The sequence below is a fragment of the Lycorma delicatula genome, chromosome 1, assembly GCF_047948215.1.
Source record: "Lycorma delicatula isolate Av1 chromosome 1, ASM4794821v1, whole genome shotgun sequence".
Taxonomy (NCBI): Eukaryota; Metazoa; Arthropoda; class Insecta; order Hemiptera; family Fulgoridae; genus Lycorma; species Lycorma delicatula.
In genome coordinates this window covers 376,971,166-376,993,107 of record NC_134455.1, presented here as the reverse complement: position 1 = coordinate 376,993,107, position 21,942 = coordinate 376,971,166, and the positions used below count along the sequence as shown (strand labels likewise).

The 21,942-nt window shown below is 29.7% G+C and overlaps 1 protein-coding gene across 2 annotated transcripts in view; it reads right to left on the bottom strand.

Annotated features, from left to right (window-relative positions):
- Positions 1–12,664: 12,664 nt before the first annotated feature.
- The window catches only part of LOC142318454 (uncharacterized), a 40,966-nt gene continuing 31,688 nt past the window's right edge, over positions 12,665–21,942 (bottom strand). For both annotated transcript variants that reach the window (XM_075355038.1, XM_075355039.1), the window contains one exon: positions 12,665–12,823. Coding sequence is in view for 1 of the 2 variants with exons in the window: in XM_075355039.1 (XP_075211154.1) it covers positions 12,812–12,823 (12 nt within the window). In the remaining variant the exon portion in view is untranslated. The remainder of the gene's footprint in view (positions 12,824–21,942) is intronic.

The following is a 21,942-nucleotide window of genomic DNA, read 5'->3' as shown; positions in this document are numbered from 1 at the left end:
GATTTTGGACTTTGTATTTTTCTTATTTGTGTGTGTAGTGTTAGGGCATTCCAATGCTTCCAGTTGCATGTTATATTCTAAGTGCCAGCCCACCATATCTAAATGCTGCCTTTTCTAAACTCTGGTGTTGCTTGGTTGAGCAGGTGGAGTATTTCTTAAAAAAGATCTTTCAGTGATGCCTCTCAAGGGGTCACCTGTCAAACTAGGTTCCGAGTTACAACTCTAAATGCGATCTAGTGAGGTGTGATTTGATAATAAATGAAGCTATGAAGTTTTTTTAGATTCAGTTCACCAGACAAATTTCTCCTATTTGTTTGGGATACCTCCAAGCATAATCCATGAAGGCTCAATCTGACTTTTGTTAAAAGATATTACTTTGGAGAAAAGTTAAAAAGTCTGATCCTAAATGTTACACCCATATATATATATACAATATAATATTCTTTCAGCCTCCACAAATCATAGAATTAGAGAAACATTCACCTTTAATCTTTTACTCCATCAGGTGCTATTGGACCTAAGCCCATCTTCAGTGATATCTTTTATAAATTCTTAAACTGTTTACAATTATACAATAACTATTAGCTTTTTACATTTCGTAATGTTTTTGCAATTGTTGGATTTAATTATATAAATACCAGAAGAATACGATAAAACAAAAACTCCCGTTATTTCAATTGAGAAATAAAATGAATATATAAATGAAATGGTTTTAAAAAAATTAATGACCCAACAATAAAGTTTTAAAAATTAAAAAAAGATTCCTTAGTTAAATACAAGGAAATATTTAATAATAATAATAAATTAAAATATCATATCAGATTATCCATATATACCTTGTACCCCAAAACTTACAGGTTTCCCAAAATTACACAAGGAAGGTATAACAACAAGACCATTAATTAATTTCAAAACAGCCCCAAGTTATATTATTACTAAAATTATTGATATAGCAATTAGATCAAGGATAAATATAGAATATAACTGAAATATAAAAAACAGTTATTAATTAATTAACTAAATAAGTTAAAAATTATTAAAACTATAATTACTAGCTTAGATATAACTAATATGTACCCAGATAAACCCATTGATTACACAATCTCAAAAGAAAATAAATTAATAAAAGCAGGAGAAGACATAAAATGTATAAATATTTAACAATTAGAAACATGTGTAAGCAGAATTATTTTGAATTTATTGGAACCTGTTACATATAAGAAAATATTTTACCCATGGGATTTCCCTTATCTGCTTTAATGTCAAAAATATATTGCAGGAATTTGATAATAGAACAGTATATGGCATAAATCACATATATTAAATTTTATTGTGGGTCAGATTCGTGGATGATAATTTAGTTATATATGAACCAGTTATAGATAATGAAGTAATTTTAAATAAATTCAGTTCAGATCATAAAACTTTATAATTTATATATGAAATGGAACATAACAGAAAAATAAATTATTTAGATATATATATATATATTAAAATAAAAACAATCAAATAATAACTGAATTATATAAAAAACCTACCTGAAATGAAATTTTTATAAATAGGAATTCTAATCATATTTGGTCCCAGAAGGTTAATATTTTTAAGTATGTACTTAAACAGAGCAATAAAATACATAAACGACAAATGGGAATTTTGTAATTTTAGTATAAAGAATATAGCTATAAAAAAAGGATATCATATGTCATTGACTGATATTAAAAATATAATCCAGAATTTTTCAGTAATAAAAATATTACTACATTATTACCCATTAAAATAGTGAAATGTTTATCTAAAATACCCTTATACAAATAAAATTATAGAAAACTAAATTGATGCGTATACAAATAAAAAATACAAACCTGATAATCATATAATAAAACATTAAAAAGTAAAAAATAAATGTGGGTCTTCTGGTATTTATAAAATTAAATGGAACAATTATGAAAAGATATATAAAACAAATAGATCATTTAAAAATAGATGTAATGAACATTTTAAATCATTTAAAAATAGAATAATAGGTTTCTCGAATGTTGCTTACAATTTTATAATAAGTTTGATTATTATTTAGTTTAGAAGGTAATTTGGAAATAGTTGAAAAAATTAATACTGAAGATAAAAAGTTTAACCTGCTAAATAATTAATATATATGAGTTCACAAATGAACTGCATGGAATCCAAAATTTACATGCAAGGCCATAATAATGAAAAACAATACAGTAGGATGCCTTAAACCAAACTGGACTGCTTAAATCCAAATTAAGAAATTAAAGAAAAAATAATACATTATTTGAAAAATAAATCTTTACTTCAACCGGAAATATTTTATTTATGTTTATTTTACTGAATTTTTCAATTGACCTTTTTGCAATTCATTTAGTAAAAACATATATGTATTTTAGCCTTTGTAAAACTTATTAAAGTAAATTTTTACCCAATTATCCAGATCTGGCCTTGTAAAGGTTCATCTGGACAATTGGTGTTTTCACTGTATGCAGAATCTAATATCCTTACTTACCACTTCATTTTTAACTTCTAAATTTTCTGATTTATACAAATTGGTGTCTTCAATTGCTAAATGATCTTTTTTGATATCAAGTAGTTCCTCTTTCAGCTGTAGTAAATCTACTTGCTGTAATAAAAAACAAAAAAATGAATGCTACAAAGTAAAAATTTTTACGATTTTTTTGTATAATTTATTAAATATATAAAATGGCTCCTGTAATTTGCTTAGCATACACATATAGGACAGCCACAGTTAAATTATTACTATTATTATTAGGTGACTTTAATATGCCCGATTTTGCTAAATATTATCAAAAAATGTTTCAACTCATCTTATAGATTTTTCTACAAATTGTAACCTTTTACAATCAAATAATCTGTTAAAACTCTTGTGGTAATTCTCATGAGTTTGTTTTTTCTAATCTTACTGACATATTATGTTAATAATGCTTACAGTAAAACTTTTTATCATGGTAAATATCATTTACCTTAGAGATAATGTTGCCTAAGATTTTGAGTTAAATCTTATAGCTAAACAATTCTTACCAGATATTTTTATAACATTCACCATTTACTAAATAGGAGTTTGATTGTAAAGGATATTTATTTATTATATTGCCATATAATATTGAAGTTTAAGAGTGAAACAAGGAAACTGAATTTAGTAGCAAATGAAAAATGCAATACCTGACTCGGATTTGATATTTATCACCAATATAGACATTTTTTTTAGAACTGCAACTACATATTAACAATATTGTTGATAATCATGTACCAAAAATATTTATATATAATGTAATTTTTGAAGCAGTTCTCTACTGAGAATTTACACAATTATTAATGAGAAAAACTTCCATAAGCTTCAAAAACAACATAGATCTACCTTATTATTAAGATATATTTAAGAACAAAATATTTGTAATACTCTTAGTCAAGATTTATTTTTTAATTATACTGTTAAAGTTGAGGAATCTTTATGCAATGATTCCAAAGATTTTTTTAAAATAAGCTAACAAAAACAATGATAAATCTATTTTAGGTAGCCACGAAGGCGGAGCAAATGTCCTCAACACTGAAGAGGCTAAGGCCAATGTCGGAGGTCCCAGGGCATCTAAACACAGGATATTAGCGTCTACGGTGGTGTTGGATATATAGCCGATACTATTACTATCACATACAATATTGTATGTGATGGTAGTAAGGTGGGAGGCCTTCAGACCGAAGAGCAAGTATAGGAAGTTGGCAGTCAGGGTAGCCCAATTATATAGGACAGTTTCCTTGCATGCTTCACTAGTGGTGGTGTGAATGCCACCATTGGACCTCATAGCCAAGGAAAAAAGGGACAGGATCACAGAAGGCAAGGAGGAGGCAAGGACCCGTATGTTTATTGAATAGCAGGAGGTGGAAGAATCCAAAAGGACATTACAGCTATATTTTGATCCCAGAAGTAGCTGTTATATTGGTCAATAGACCATGGGTCATTTGGGGTCTACGTCTGCAGGATTGGAAGGAGGTGTACAGATCAATGTCAGTATAATGAAGAAATTAACAGAATGGAGCACATCTTTTTCATGTGTCCCAGGTGGAAGGAAGAATTGGCATGTGATGGTTTGGACTCGCTTGGGGGTCATGCAGTTGATGCTCTTGTTCGGTGAGAGTTGGACCATGTGTTCACAGTGGTTTCTGGTCAATTATTATTCAGTCGACTGAAAAATATTAAAAAATAATGAGTAATATTAAGTAAACTTTGAACACTTTCTTTTTGAATATCTTGTTAAAAAATTCGGAGATGTATATACACAAGAAAAAATTTTAGCAGATGATGAAAGTTTACTGGAAAGGTAGGCTAAATTTCATTCACTTTATTAGAATAAAAAGAGCACACTTTGATATTAAGACATTTCAGAGTCAGAAACAGGATATATATAAATAAAACTTGATAGCATACGTAGATGCAGGCACACAAATTGTAAAAACTCCTAATCATGGCTACACCACTTTTATTGTCATTACTCTTTTTGAAACTAGTAACCAACTAGTGAACAATAAAGCTACCCCATGAACGTCCACTTAAATGAGGATGATATGTATGACATGTAAACAATGTGTAGACGTGTACACTCAGGCGTAACATTCCTGTGACATATGGTTTATTGAACCCCAACAATCAAAGTCTATAGGTATCCATGGTTTAGGGTTTAATTGTCTATAAAAGCAACTAAATTTTACTAGGATTTGAGCTTTACAACCTTTTGACTCAAAAATCAGCTGTTAAACAGCAGTGTTACTTAACTGCCTATTTGCAACTCAACAAATATTAGTAACAAAATATATATATATATATACCAACCTTTGTAAAACTGATTATAAAAGCAAATGTCTATATAGTGTATTTTTTGTACCATATTACTGTCTTTTTTCTTACACTGTACATTGTATTTTCATTTTTCAAATTTCTTCTTAATTTAACTGAAACACATATACTTTTTATTTTTTTTACTTATTGTATTACCCATTAAATATAGAATCACACAACCTTATTTAAATTACCCCTTTCAATTATCCAGATTTGGCCTTGAAATGTCCATCTGGATAATTGGTGTGCCACTGTATATAAAATCTAACACTTACCACTTCATTTTCAACTTTTAAATTTTCTGGTTTAACTAAATTAAACTCCTCAATTGTTAGAGATCTGTTTTGATTATTCATAATTTCAAGCAGTTCCTCCTCTTTCAGTTGTACTGAATCTATTTTCTGTAATAAAAAACAATAAATAAATGCTACAAAGTAAATATGTTTATGATTTATTGTACAATTTATAAAAGTAAAATAAATTGTATATGTAATTCGTTTATCATACACAAACAGCGCAGCAACAGTTAAATTATTATTATTATTAGGCGACTTTACTGTGCCAGGTTTTGTATGGGAAACCTAAGAAATGTTTCTTTTGCTAAATGTTGTCATACAAATCTAAATATTAAAAATGCTGTTACTCACCTGACAAATGGGTGTTGAGAACAACACCACCTTACAAGATGATGTTTTCTACAAATTGTAAGCTTCTGCAATCAAATAATTTGTTAAACTGTTGCAGTAATTCTCATGATTTAGTTTTTCTAATCTTAATGTTGCAATTTGTTCAAATAGTTAACAATAAAACTACCCTACCATGGGCCAATTAGATGAGAATGATATGTAAACAATGTGTAATCTTGTACACTCAAATCTCTGCTACACAGGAATTATTTTTTATCAGTGTTTATTTTACTGGGGGTTTTTAACTGAATTTTTGCAATTCATTTAGGAAAAACACACACAAATATATTAAGGAATTTATTAATCTCAATTATAAAAGTAAATTTCTACACATAGAAACTTTTTTTTGTTTTTCCACCATATTTATTTTTTGTTCATTGTACAAATTTACATATATTCCAAATATCTTTCTGGGTCAATCCACTTACTGTGACCCAAGGGTTGATACCAATTCAAAAAAATTCAAACTCACCCAATTGTTTTCCACATGTCTCAGGACCTTAAAATTAAAAGTCTTTTTTTAAGCAGTTTACATGTGGCAGCCATTTTTGTTACGGTACACACACCTATTTTTGCGATTGTAAGGGTTTATGAAAACAATCGTAACTAAAAAACTGTTAGTCCAGAAAGAATGAAACAAAAAGCAATATATTCATATTTTTTCAAGGTAAAAGAATGGTCTAGCGGTTTATTTACCTATCTCTCTTCTTTCTACGAGAAAATTAGCGATAAATTTGATCTTGAAAAACATGGAAGAACAATGTCCCATAGGAATTTATGTGAATGAAGAGTGTCACAACATTGTACTGGTACAGTGCCAAAAGAACTCATAAAATTTGTGAATTTACTGATGAAAGCAAATAACTTATTTTTTTACATGTTAATTCAGATGTCACTAGTGTTTGTAAATATCATGAAAATGTTTTTGTCAACATTCAGTCACCTGCATTGACAGTTCTGTTGCAACCCTTTGAGAACTCATAAAAAAACAGTTAAGAAAAACTTGACAAATAACATTAGAGCAAGCTCTAAAAGAACACATTTTTCCAAATTTAGATTTAGTACCTGGAAAGTAACCTTTGTGTTAACTGTTTCAACAGTATTTTTTCTCAGCAGAACAAAGAACTATATGAATGTAAAGACTAAGAACATTATATTGCCCCACATCACAATATTGAACAATTGGATGCTGGTTGTAGCATTTTGGGTGTATCACTTTCATCAAAATTAATTATAAATTAAGGTATTAGAAGCTACCATAAATATGTTCTTGTGTCAGAAGGCATTGTAAGATGTTACTTTACTTCAGACTCCAAGGACTAAGAACATCATCTGGTGTCAAGTATTGCACAACTTTCACTTAGGGAAAAAGAATCTATTGCTTGTGTGTATGACTATCAATGGTGGATAGAAGTGGTAGATATTAGCCTTGGAAATGATGATCTGCAGGTTCATTTTTCCAAGAGACATATTAGAAGAGATATCACAGCTGTTGCTTAACCACACTAAACAATAAACTTTCATTGCTACAAAAACAGGCTATTTCATTGAAGAATTACTACAATTTTGCTACAATTTAGTTTTTCTTCGTTAGAATTTTATTTTGGTGAACAAAAATACACCAATATATAAAGATGAATTCTTGAAAAAAAGATGTGGGCTACTCATTGAGATCTCAGTTTGGGTAAGTTTTACAAATACTTTTAAATCAAAATTGTTTTAGGTTACTGTTATTGGTTAATTTATAATTGAATTACTGAAAAAAACTATTACTATAACTAATGTAAGTAATAAAAAACAATTTTAAAAAATATTGAAAACATTAACTTCAACAGCACAGGCGCTAAATATAAAAATATATAAAAACTGTCAAGTGCAAAGAAGACAACAAACCCCCTTGGAGAACTTATTTAGAGAGTCAAAATCATATAGATTTTAACAGGGTTTTCATGATTTTTGAGAGGTTATCATTTTTTAATAGTACAATACACAAGACACTATTTTATTTTCCATAAAAATCTACAAAAACACTGTAAGCTGTCCACATTAGAGATTTTTATTGCTAACCCCATGAAAGTTATTTAAAGCCAAAATTTTAATTTTTTGTAAAAAAATTAGTTTTTCAAATTTCTTCTTAATTTAACTGAAACACATTTACTTTTTATTTTTTATAACAGCACAGCAGGCCAACATATTAAGATAGTAAATATTTTCAAATTGTTGATAAGGAAAGTCTTTAAAGAAGATAAGATACTTTTTAATTAGAAGAAATACTCATATGTTACTGTTTTACAAATTTAAGTTATTATTTTTTTTTCCTCTCCCAGATATTTCTTGTTCACGGTGGAGCATATATGTGATATCAAGCAAATAATTAAAAAAAATTATCAACAAATTATATGGTGATTTATAAATTTGTAGATAAGAACTTAATCTCTGGCAGAAATTAAACATGATAAAATTTTACACTTGTTTATTTAAAAAAATGTATAACCTGATTTAATGTTAATTATTATATCTACATGTATAGATAATAAAATATATGAAATTCAAAGTTAATGTCCTCTAAAACTGTAACAGAGATGTTTAAATATAACAGGGAACTTTTGTAATTTAATCTCAACAATTTCTGAATATAAATTTTAAAAAAACAAGAAAACCCTCAAAACATTAATTGTTAAATAACTTTTTTTTGTAAAAAGATATACCTAAAACTAAAGGGCTATTTCAATTATTAAACAATCACCAAAAGATACTGAGGAAATAGTACATTTGTAAAACAATTACATGCAAAAAATGAGGAAGCAACAATGATACATATAACAAAACAAAAATAGAATTAGAAGTGTTCATTTTATAAACAGAGTTATCATATTTCAAATTCAAAGATGAAAACACAACTGAAAAAAGGTAAGCAGAATAAGTCATGAAATAAAATCTATTGCTGTGTCCAAACTGAAAGTCATAGGGAGAAAAACCGAGTACAAACATAAGGGTTTTTCTCATTCTTCATACTACAGAAAAGTGCTCCAGCAATACTGATGGCTACATCATGTTTGAAAAATCTAAAAAGAAAAATTATAAAGATTTATGAAATCGAGACTAGAATTCTGGAACTTGTTCAATACAGCAGGATAATAAAACATGAACATATAAATGAAATAATCTCTCAGAAATTTTGCAGATTATTATCCGCTTTAACTGGCTTAATAAGGAACCATGTCTTGACAAACTGTAAAAATATATCAATTAAAATCTAAAACTGAAAATAATGTAAGAAATCCACCAGGAAATCTTTATAAAGCACTCATCTAAACTGAAATTTTCCAGATGGGCCAATTTTTAACAATGAACAACTTTCGAATTACCATAGGGAACTAGCCTACAACGTTACAGTTTTTGTCAACAAAAATAAATTTAATTTGTTTGGGTGAAAAACTGAATGATTTTTATTAAAAGGAAGAACACTGAAGTTTAGTTAATAATTTAATTAAATTAAATTTTTAAGTTAAGTTTTAGTTAGAAAAAATGTCTTAAGACTTCTTTTGTTAAGGTCGATGGGCAATTCAAATTATTTGATTACAGAGTAATTGAAATGGGTGTAATTAAGGATTATTTTAATTATTTACCATATAGAAGAAACACTCTTTAATATTTTTGACCTAAACATTTAGCTTACTAAGCATTTTGATGAACTACTATATATATACTAAATGATTGCAAAACTATATTCAATCTTATTTTTTTAATTAAAGTCTCGTCAAGAGAAAACTTTCAATTTACTTATATTTATTAATAGTTACAAAATAATTAAGAAAAAATTAACTAAATAAATTGATGTTTTATGAGTAATTAAAAGTGAAAATATTGATTTTTAAAACTACTTCATACAATATGCAGGAATGTAATAATATAATCTGTCTGAATAAAAAAAATAAAGCTCAATTAGTAAGATTAATGGCTAGTTACTTACTGCTGCTTCAAATATCAATTTAAATTATTTTCTTAAATTTTTAATATTTATTTGAGTAAGTTTAGATATTAAATACTACTACTATCAAAGATCTAAATATAAATATATTTCTAAATAGTAATAGTAATACTTCAGCACTATATTAATATTTAAAGTAAATAAGGTTTTATATCTTGCATTAATGAACTACTCGAAAGGAAACTGAACATATATCATTTATTGATCATATACTTAAAAAACAAATTAAGACGATAGATTAAAATACACAATAAGCGATAAACCACTATAACAGAGCACTATGCTGTAATGTTCCACCAGGCATTCAATAATAAGATAGTCAAAAATAGTTCTATAAATAAATTTAGGAGGAAAATGGATATTAATCTACTGATATAACTCTTATTACAAAGTCATGGAATTTCATTTATATCTGTAGTTCAAGAAAACCAAACTGAACAAGGGTGAGGAGAAACCAAAAAGCATTGATGTGCTTCACATAGCAACAAGTAATAACATTTCAAAACCATGCAGCGAGTTGTGACGCACATTGACCTTGAATGACAAGAGGGGAAATTGCAAGAGGGGGTACACAATCTGTAACTGTGCAGGAATTGCAGTTGAGATAAAGGCCAACCACCAGTGCATACATACATATGAATATGCTGCTGACAAAGGTTACCAGAATATTCATCATCAAGGAATATTACACGCAGGGCGGATCGATCAAATGAGTGCAAGAAAACTTCTGTGCAGAGTACAACAGTGATTCATTCATACACAAATCATCCACAGATGAGTTCATAAAGTTTGAGTAAACTGGATCTGTGCTTGAAAAGAAGCATCACTACCCACCTGTTGAAAGGACCAAGGCGCAGAAGGAAGATATTCTCACCAGCACACTGTAAAGGAACAGAAACTGAAGCCATACAAGATCATGGCTTTGTATTGCACACGACTACTGCAGGAAATCAAAAGTGGTCAACTCGACCCAAACCTCTACTTCATGACGAATGATGAGGCATGGTTCCACTTCAATGGCTACATTAATTTACAAAATTTATGATACTGGTCCGGTTACAACCCATACAAATATTCAAGCTATCGTGGCATGATGTAAAGATAGGAGTGTAGTGCGCTGAGTCGGGAACAAGAATCATTGGACCCATTTTCTTCAAAGACACTGTGAACTCAGTGCATTACATTGCCATTGCCATCTTCCAGCCCATTGTAGAGCAACTGACACCAGATTAACATTTTGTGTATTACCAGCAGGACAGCACAGCAGCATATGCCTCCTTGGCAGTTGTGTACTTAGTTTTCACAACTGACAGGACTGTCTTGAAGGATCAACAGTCTCCACAGTTGCCTGATCTATCCAGTTGCAATTTTTATTTGTGGGGCAACATGAAGGGCAAGGTTTACCAAAACAATCCATGAACTCATGATGCATTTCAACAGAATACACACAACGCCAACAACAACATCCAATGTGACGAATTACAGTAAGTCGTATTCAACATAATTTATTAGGCCAAACTGTGCCCAGACCATGGCAGTAAACATTTCCAACAGTACCTGTAGAGATGGAGGAATCTGTGTAAGTAGGGTTTTGTCTTTCATTTACTTGTATGAGGCATATTCATAAAGTAAGGACCGTTTAATCAGATTATTACAGGAAAAGAGTGCACGAATGTAAAAACAACAATGTGAAACTGGAAATACAGCAAAAACTTATTTGATATCAATGTACCCCACAATGATATAAACGTCAGCAATAACTAATTCCTAGCTGGTGTTGGTAAGCAAAATGCTGATAATATTTAAATCCAATTATCTAACTCTTAATGAACTCATATGACAACCGCAATTTTTTTAAATTCTCACAGTTTCTAATTCCAGTCTCTCCTTAAGAAATACAGTCAGTAATTAATAAAGTAAAAAAATACTTACTAAAGTAAGTATTTATTTACTTTTACTAAAGTAAATAAAGTTCTAGCCTCGAATTTAGTTCCCCACTTATTTCACAGCCTCTTTCTTATATTAAAAAAAAAATATATTTTGGTCATTATAACTTTCTGCATATTTTAAAAATGTGAAAATTAAATTGCTTTACAAAACAGGCAGGCCAACTTTTTTTTGAAAATTACAGACCTATTGATTACTTTGATAAATAATGTAGCTAAGATAATAGAAAATTAATCAAATTTGGGTTAACTAAGTTTATAGATCAGCACAAATTACTTGATTCAAATCAGTATGGATTTCAACTGAACAAATGCACAGAAGGATGCATTACTACAATGATATTCCAAAATACAAATATTAATAGGAAATAGCTAGCAGTTTTTTTAGACTTGATTAGAGCCTCTGATAATATTCCCAATAATGCCTTGTTGCTTAAAAATGAAAAATATGGTATTACAGGAGTAATATTAGATCTATTAAAAAATTACTTATGGAGCATTTCAAAGTCTTATTTATTAATTCAGAACAGAGTACAGTCAATGTAACAGATTTTGGACTTCCGCAGGAAACTGTTTTATCATGTATACTATTTTTACTTTATCAATAATATGCTTAATCTGAAATTGTGCAACTGTAAAGCCATCTCTTCCGTGAATGACATTGCATTAATACTTTACTAATGATTCATGCTTCAGTGTCTTTTACTTGTAGAAAGGGATGATTGTAATATAAAAGTGGCTTGATAATAATAGTTTTAAGTCCCAAAATCTGAAAAACTAAGCCAAAAAACTGAATAATATTGATCTTTTAATAAAATTCTTTAGGTTAACTCAATAATAATATTAACTTAATCCTACACTTAAAACTATGCACTCATACTAGGATATTTTGTTCATGCATTGTTTTAGAGAAGGTGAAAAATATTAAAAATAAGTTTAACAGCTAATTAAAATTTCAAACAAAAAAACATGTAAAACTCATTTGAAAAAAAATAAAACTAAGATTCATATTTTACACTTAGTTTTATTTTTACATAAATAAAAATTGACTGTTACAGTTAAAACACACAGTTGCATTATAGAGAAACAATCAAATCTCTCACTCCCTACATTTCAACCTCATTCTTTATGCTTTTAATAATGTATAACAGGTACTAATATTAATTACATGACATACCAGGTTCTTCAGAAGATATATCTGGCAGTATAAAAGTATGTACAGGTGTTTCTACAAAAAAATCTTGCTCTATGTTATCCAACACTAGCTCGGATCTAACTTGTGATACCAAATTAACATTATCTGTTGCTCTTGATATTCCGCTATTTAGCTTTTTATCTGGAATAAAGTAGGAAACATGGTAAATTTTAATAAAATATACATAGATTAAGACAATGATAAGAATTTATCGTAACTAATATTGGGGACTTACTGGGAAACAATACAAATTTTAAAGGGCAAATCTAAAAGTGGAGTAATTATTCTAATTATTCTAGGAGAGAAAATAAAAATTACATATCAGTCAGAAGAAATGGATTTATTGCTAAGAAAGAAACTAATTCAGAAAAAAATAATAGCAGGGCACTGACCTCAAGTAGCGGTCATGTAAAGTTCTCTCATGAAACACAGATTCTAGCAGCCTTTTTTCAGTGATTTAATCATACTTTTCAAATATAAATTTAATACCTACTGAATGACAATATTTTGTTTTTCACAGTGGTCTAGTCATCTTTATGAAAGGTATGCTAATTAGTCATAAATATTACAGTTATTATTTCAGTTCAGTAGTTACATCTTTGTAGTTACTGAACCTTGTTCAGAGACAAGCTCAGAGATTAGAAATTTATCTGAAGAATATATGTCAAGATACAAATAGTGGGGAAAGTAATTCCTTACTATATTTGCTCGCTTGGATTCTACACAAACAAAAATATCACCTATTAGAAGTTAATAACAAACAACTACTTATGCAGAAAATCATACTAAAGATGAGGTTGATTAATTATTTACTGAGTTAAATAAACACAATAAAAAAGGGAGTAGTCATGAGAAGCTAATAAAAAAACAAAAATGTTAATTAAAAAAGGAAAGGTTTGAATTAGAACACCCCACTGATGGATGTCCAGTTTCTGTTCTAAAGTTTTACTGAAATAATAAAAATCCTTGTGGGATCTAATGAAGATTTATTTTCACATATTATTACAACATTAAAACTACATAATGTTACTACTTAATGCTGAGATGACTGATTTTATTTATGGATGGTAATGATCCAATAAGCTTTAATTATTGTTAGATACAAATTTTTTGGAAAGTGTAAATTTAACAAAAATCAATTTATAACACAAACTTTTAAATTTTGAAGGGCAGGGTCTAATTTATATAAACAAGTGATTATTGCTTATTAATATAAAATTTTAAATCAACGGAAGTTGAAAAAATGGAGGGTAAATAGAAAAAAGGAAGGTATTTGGAACATGGACATGTACTCTCAAGGTAAGGATAAACTTTCGGAAAATTCTATGCCCATATAGATGATTATTGGACGATTACTGGATTACGTTAAATCTCTATTTCGCGGTCCTTAAATACCTGTTCCTTCTACAGTTGAATTTAATATTGCTGTATGTGATACTACTCCTTAATTTTAACTGCTAGGTCAAATACTTCAAAATATCCTGAAAAATTCTGCAGTTGAAGGTTCAATGAAAAATCTTTTAGTGAAGACATCAGGCAGGACACTGGAGGAAAAGTGTTAGCCTGCGTCAAAACATCCAAGAGATAAAAATATTAACAGCCAATGGTAGTGCAATTAATGAAAGTGCAGCATATGAATAAGTACAGTTTTGAAAATGTGTTGTGGAGTGCACATGCTTTCTTTAATGTTAAACAATTAATTTTCTGAATTAGTTTTCAATTTGTGCTTATAAAACAAGGGTCGGTAATCATCAAATTGATTAAGGAAATGATTTAATAGTCAAAAACTACTTGTTTTTGACAATCCAATATGTAAGGTCACTTATACTTTCTAATAAATATTGTGGATGAGCAAGTTAAATGTTCTTTCATATTCTCAAAAAAAACATCTGTAGTGAAGGTTAGAACAGGCCCTTTTGATTCTGTGTACTCCCAGTCATGAAATTGATTTAATTAAAACTTGATATTAGCCATTTATTGAGGACTACAGACTGGGGAAATTTCACATATTTAAGACTTACACTTGAAGTAAGTTTTCTTGATTAACAATCGCTCATCTTTAGAAAACAATATGGCACATCTAATGGAATGGAATTCTGAAATGATACTTAACATACCAAGGTTATTTCATTTGTAATGTGAAGGTATCCTTAAGTTTGGGGTTGTTATTTGACACGCCAATAACATAAAATTTACTTATATGTAAACTATACAACCACATTCCAAGAGTTAAATCTTTTTTAAATACCCACTAGTGTGGATTGAAGGCCAAATATAAACTTAATAGCTGAATATTATTTTATTAAAAGTAAACTCAAGGACTTTTCAACATCAAATTTTACATAAAATTGTTTAAGATCATTTAAATTACTAGAAAATAAACGTGAAATATTTAGCCTTACCACATTGTATAAAGATAATGAATTAAAAAGAAAAGAAAGCGATATGTATGAACAGAATACTTTTCTGATATTACAAAAAATATATCCACACTGTCAAAACAGCACTTTATATTTAAACAGAATTTTGAGTACATATAATTACTACTATGTTCTTTACAGATAAAAATAAAAACTTTATTGTCTTACTTTTTAGTATATTTGTTATACAACAGGCAAAAAAGTAATTATTGTATTGTGTATATAAATATCACAAAAACTCAATGCAATACAAACACTGCATTTTTTTTTTTACAATACACTCTTAAATTAAAATGTATAATACAACTTTAGAACAGGCTAACAGCTGTTAGCATGAATTTATATTATATACTGATAAATTAGAATATCACCTTTTTCTGAGAGATCAACACTGAAATACATTCATAACTTTCAACATGTATAATTATAAATTTTCATATCTAATAACTTCTAATAATTGAAAAAAATCAAAAGGTACATACATGGTGATACCATTTAATCACAACTAATATTTGGCAATAATGCAATAAAAACTCAATAAATATGTCATATGTTTGGACTTTTGATTAATTCAAACTGGTATGGATAGTTTGAATATCTAAGAGAGTAAAACATAAACATAAATCACAAAAATAATAAACAACTTATTTGGAGAATAAGATAACAAGAGAATGTATATTTAACCAGACAACACTAAATTTAATCATGTTAATGAAGACAGACACAAATTCCAAAGTAAAATTCTGGGGAGAAATCAGCAAACTCAATTTAAATATTTAACTCAATTTTAAATATTTTTTATATTTTAATATATTTAAAAACAAGATTAATTATAAATATCATTAAAACTAATGAAAAGACACAGTAAAATACTATGTGTTCTTTCAATTTCTTATAAAATTCTTATCTTTTTGTTTCAATGCTCCTTTTGGTGCTTTTTCTTTTGTCTCCCAACGGGTCATCCCTTTTTAACATCCAACAAATAGCCAGCTATTGTTCTCAGTTCCATCTTCCTTGATATCTCCTCTCCATCTCTTTCATGTCTTGGTGGAACCTTTCACCTTGCACCAAGATTTTTGGGAAAGTAATAGAGGAGAGAATCTAGGAAATGCACCTTTAGCTTCTCATTTTACAGCCTAAATCTTAGAATTTTTTAACATATTTTGAACAATATTTTTAAAATCTTCATGTTTTTTGTTGTCAAGAAACTCAGTAATTGTGTTCTTGAAGGCTTTCCAAGCTTGTTTTTCTGCTTCCTCAATTTTAGATTCAAATATTTCATCTTTAATAAGTTTCCTTATATCTAGCCCAACAAAAACACCCTCTTATCTTTGTTTCTGATAAACCTGGAAACTGACTGCAAAAATATTTGTAACACTCTCCATCTTTTTTAATGAATGAGATTGACAAACTGTTGTGTAATATTTACGTGAAACAGGAAGTTCTGTCAGACTTCAAAAAGAGTGTTAGTGTCATGATACCAAAGAAAGCAGAAGAAGAACAATGTGAAGGATACTGAATAATTTGAAATAATTAAATCTGAATAATTTTAATTTAATTAAACATGCATCAAAAATCTTAACTAGAATTCTGTACAAAAGAATTGAGAGGAGAATGGAAGAAATGTTAGGAGAAGACCAATTTGGTTTCAGAAGTATAGGGACAAAATTAATAGTAGAAGGAAGATTAAAGAAAAACAAACCAACATACATAACCCACTGGGTTGGTCTAGTGGTGAACAAGTCTTTCCAAATCAGCTGATTTGGAAGTCAAGAGTTTCAGTGTTCAAGTCCTAGTAAATACTAGATCATAGATACTGGTGTTCTTTGATGGTTGGGTTTCAATTAACCATACATCTCAGAAATGGTCAAACTGTGACTGTACAAGACTACACTTCACACTCATACATAAAAACCTCATTCATCCTCTGAAGTAATATCTGAAAAGTACTTCCTGGAGGCTAAACAGGAAAAAGAAAGAAACCAACATACATGGCATTTATAGACTTAGAAAAGGCATTTGATAACGTAGACTGGAATAAAATGTTCAGCATCTTAAAATGTTTACGGTTCAAGTATAGAAATAGAAGAACAATTGTTAACATTTATAGGAACCAAACTGAAACAGTAATAATTGAAAAATATAAGAAAGAAACACTAATGAAAAAAGGGAGGATGACAAGCAGGATGTTCCCTATCCCTGCTACATTTTAATCTTTACATAGAAATAGCAGTTAATGATGTCAAAGAACAATTTAGATCTGGAGTAACAGTGGAAGGTGAAGATAAAGATGCTATGATTTGTTGATAAAGTAATTCTAGCTGAGAGTAAAAAAGATTTAGAAGAAACAATGAATGACATGGATGAAGTCCTTCGCAAGAACTACCTACCACATGAAAATAAACAAAAACAAAACGAAAGTAATGAAATACAGTAGAAATAAAGCAGATAGACTACTGAATATAAAAATAGGATGAGAAAGAACTGGGGGTAGAAAAATTTTGTTATTTTGGAAATAGAATTACTAAAGATGGATTAAGTAGGAGCAATATAAAATGCTCAATAGCACAGGTGAAATGGACTTTCAGTCAAAAATATAATTTCTTACAAAAAAATTAATTTAAACATCAGGAAAGCATTTTTGAAAGTATATGTTTGGTGCATAGCTTTATATGGAAGTGAAACAAGGATGATCGGAGTACCTGAGAAGAAAATATTAGAAGCTTTTGAAATGCGGTGCTATAGGAGAATGTTAAAAGTCAAGTGGGTGGATGAAGTGATAATGAAGAGGTGTTACGGCAAATTGATGAAGACAGAAGCATTTGGAAGAATATTGCTAAAAGAAGAGACAGGCTTATAGGCCACATCTTAAGGCATCCTGCATTAGTCATCAAACCAGTCAAATGAATGAAGACAAAAAAAGTATTATTTAACTTATAAAGGGTATAGTTTAATAACAGACAGTTCTATGATAAAATCACCAACTGACTTAGAACAAATACTGATTTATCTATAATAAATCAACCTGCAAAAAACTTCTTGATTTGCACATACACTGTGCTTGGAAAGCAATGCTCCTTGCTAAACATCCAAGGAAGTTGATGAAAAAGGATTATTTTTCTTTAATTAACTCTAATTATATCCAAGCTAATAATGAATATTTACTGAACAAAATAAGCTGATAATTTTAGCTTATATTGTTAAAATCACTGATTTTTAATATTTATATGGGCATGTTGTTCCTGAATTTTATTGAGAACAAAATGACTTGAAGAACCTGTACTGTAATAACTTGTAATATACAAGAACAAGTGAGTTAAACTCTGGCTAATTGACAGAAGTACAAACTACCCAAAGTAGCATTTTAAACAAAGGAAAGGAGTTGAAAATTGTTTTACTTATTGATTTTCTTAATTACAATCTCCATTGACTACTTTGGTAGAGTTCTCTGTTTCTTCAGAGCCAATTCTTTATTATGATTTTGTAAAAATAAATAAAGTTAAAACTTTCAGGAAATGTGGGAACTTCTGACTTCATCAGGATGGTTCTGGCACTTAGTAAACAGTCATAGTTAGGTGGACTAGTCAGGTTTTGGGAACATAGCCTTAAAGATTAAGTGACTGGTGTAATTCCCTGCTCTCCCTCAGCAATAAGTAAATACATAAATTCTCTTTACATTTTAATTTGCATATAGAAGAAGCAAAATGAAGGAGATAAAAGAAAATTTTAAGGACACAGTAACAATTCAGAGATTAAACAGTAAAAACTTTATTACGATACTGTTTATTTAATTGAATGCAGGAATGGATTAGATCTAATGAATTAATTCAATGTTGATGGAGAAATTCAATTTAGTACAGGGTGATTCAAAGAAACGGGAAATTTTGAAAGTTGTGTTGGTTTGGAAACCGTGGGCGATTGGTACCACTTGATAAGTGGCGCCAGCCTCTCTGTTGTCATGGATCCTTGGAGTGGTGCGCAACGTGCATTTGCTATCAAAGCGTTTTACAAAAACAATGACAGTGTGGAGGGAGCGTGTAGAGAATTTCGCCGTCATTTTAATCTGGGATGGCACGAACGTCTTCCATCAGCACATGTAATTAAAACATGGATATCTAATTTTGAGGAAACAGGTTCGGCAATGAAAAAGAAACCTCCAGGCCGTGAGCGAACCGTCCGTACACCACAGAATGTTCAAGCTTTACAAGATGCTGTCACACGAAGTCCACATCGGTCAATCCGTTGTCTTTCAGCATCTTTGCAATTGCATAGTTCAATTGTTTGAAGAATGTTAGTGAAGGACTTGCAATACCATCCATACAAGTTGCAGATCATCCAGGAACTGAAACCAAACGATGCAGTTGTGCGAACACAATTCTGTAATGTAATGCTTCAGAAGATAAATGATAACGAAGAGTTTGTTCACGAACTGTGGATGTTAGACGAAGCGCATTTCCACCTCAGTAGATTTGTTAACAAGCAAAATTTCAGATACTGGGCACAAGGAAATCCTACGCAGCTACACCAGCGTCCGTTGCACAGCCAGAAAGTGACCGTGTGGTGTGCTATGTCATCTTACGGTGTTATAGGCCCTTTTTATTTTGAGGATGACAACGTTCTTGCGATTACAGTGACGTCGGCTCGTTACGTAGCCGTGCTTGAATCCATTGTTGTGGAACAACAAAAGAGATTTCCACCGATTCTTAACACAGCCTGGTTTCAACAAGACGAAGCAATGTCACATACTGCATGAATATCGATGGCAGCTGTACGCCGATTGTTTGGACAACGTGTCATTTCACGAAATGGTGACATTAGATGGCCTCCCAGATCGCCTGTTCTCTCAGCTTGCGATTACTTTTTGTGGGGTCACCTTAAAAGTAAAGTGTTCCACAGTAGACCTGCTACAACAGAAGAACTGAAGGCAAAGATCCGAAAAGCAATTTCGGAAATTCCAGTTGAGATGTTATGTCAAACCATGAACAATTTAACGAAGAGACTTCGTGAGTGTTTATGTAGAAGAGGAGGTCACCTGGAAGATGTCATCTTTAAAAAAATAAACTAAAATGTATGTATCCTGAAATGGCAACATTTGTACAATTACATGAAATAAAATTCATTTTCTAAAAAATATTTTTAATATTATTTAATTTTTAAAATTTCCCGTTTCTTTGAATCATCCTGAATCATCCAATTCAGAGAATGCAGAGATTGATGATAGTAAAAATAATAGAAATGGGATCTGAAAAGATTTTTATAATTACAGTTTATGTGAAAAGCCAAAAGCTACATCAACACTAAAAATTACATGCCCTGTTACATTATACAATTTTACGGCTGTTAAAACCTGATGTATGATGATTCTTGGCAACTAGAGAAAGCTGTTAATACTTAGCAGTGCTGAGGGAGATGCATGCCTAACAGCTTCACAGCTTCAGAACTGGAGATTATGATCCAGTGAAAAATTCCACTCACTGATAATGAAGGAATTAATTATAAATATAACAGTCATCAAGTAGTGTGAATAAATAATGACAGACGAAATCATATCAAGGTGATTTTCACATCACATTTAGTTTGAAAGTGACCTCCAAGACCTTGAAAATAGCTACTGGACAATATCAAGAGAGATTAAAGGTTTGGAAAGGAAAGACTTTTAGAGGAGTTGCAAGACAGAACAAAGTAGAGAATACTACTACAAAAACCAAAATTCTTCACAGATTCTAATGATCATCAAAAGCAAAGTAATGTCCAAGAACCAAAAAATATATTTTTTTTAATTGGAGGTTTTCTGACCAGTCTTAATGGGGATTTTCAGAGGTTTGGAAAATATTTAAGCAACCTTTTCACTTTCTGATTAGACCGACATGTGATGATGTATAATTATTTAATTAATAGTTAATCGTTAAATAGTTTATAAAAACAGGTAGAAATACCTTCTATGTAAAATTCCATAAGCCACTTTTTTTTTTACATACTATCAGAACTTGTATTATTTACTTTGTAAATATACTCATTTGTTAAGCTTTATATTCATTTTTGTACTTAAACTTTCATAAAATGTTTGTGTCTTCTTCGTGAAAAGTTGCCTCAATCTTTTATATATATACAAATAGGGTATAGCAAATGTAAATTGAGCCTTTAAAAATCCAAACAGTCAGTACATTTACAGCATCCAGCACTGTAAATCCAAATGCTACGGTCTGTATAATTACTGTACATAAATGCAGTATATAGTACTCAAAAATACAGCAATACTTATTTCATATTACGTAAATAAGTCATTAATTTTTATACTATTTTGGTCAAGGTTATACACTATGTGACCCATTCTGGCAAATGGAAGGACAGTTACTTTTTTATCCATGGAGTACACATTTATCAATTTCTGAGATGATCTGCACAACATATAATTACTTACCGATCAATATAAATTACATATCGATTATTTATACATAATCTACTTAACAATATTACACCACTAACATCTCCTCAATGGCAAAAGAGAAAATCGTTTTAATGAACAAACCTCTTAATTACTAACAATGCTCACTTACAAAATGCATGGAAAATATTGTGGGCTTTTCTATAGGAAACACACACAAACCAATGATCAAACTCAAGTAACTGAAAGTGTTGATATACAAATAATAATGAGATGACTAATATTTTTCATTCAATTCCCAGATTTTAAGAATGTGATGAAGATGGAAAAGAATGATTGAAAATAATGATGAGTTTTTATCTCTTATACATGGATGCAATAGTAAAGCCTGCAAAAAACACTTAGGCAGTTGAGAATGATCTGTCAATGTCTATAAAAATGTGAAAACACTTCAC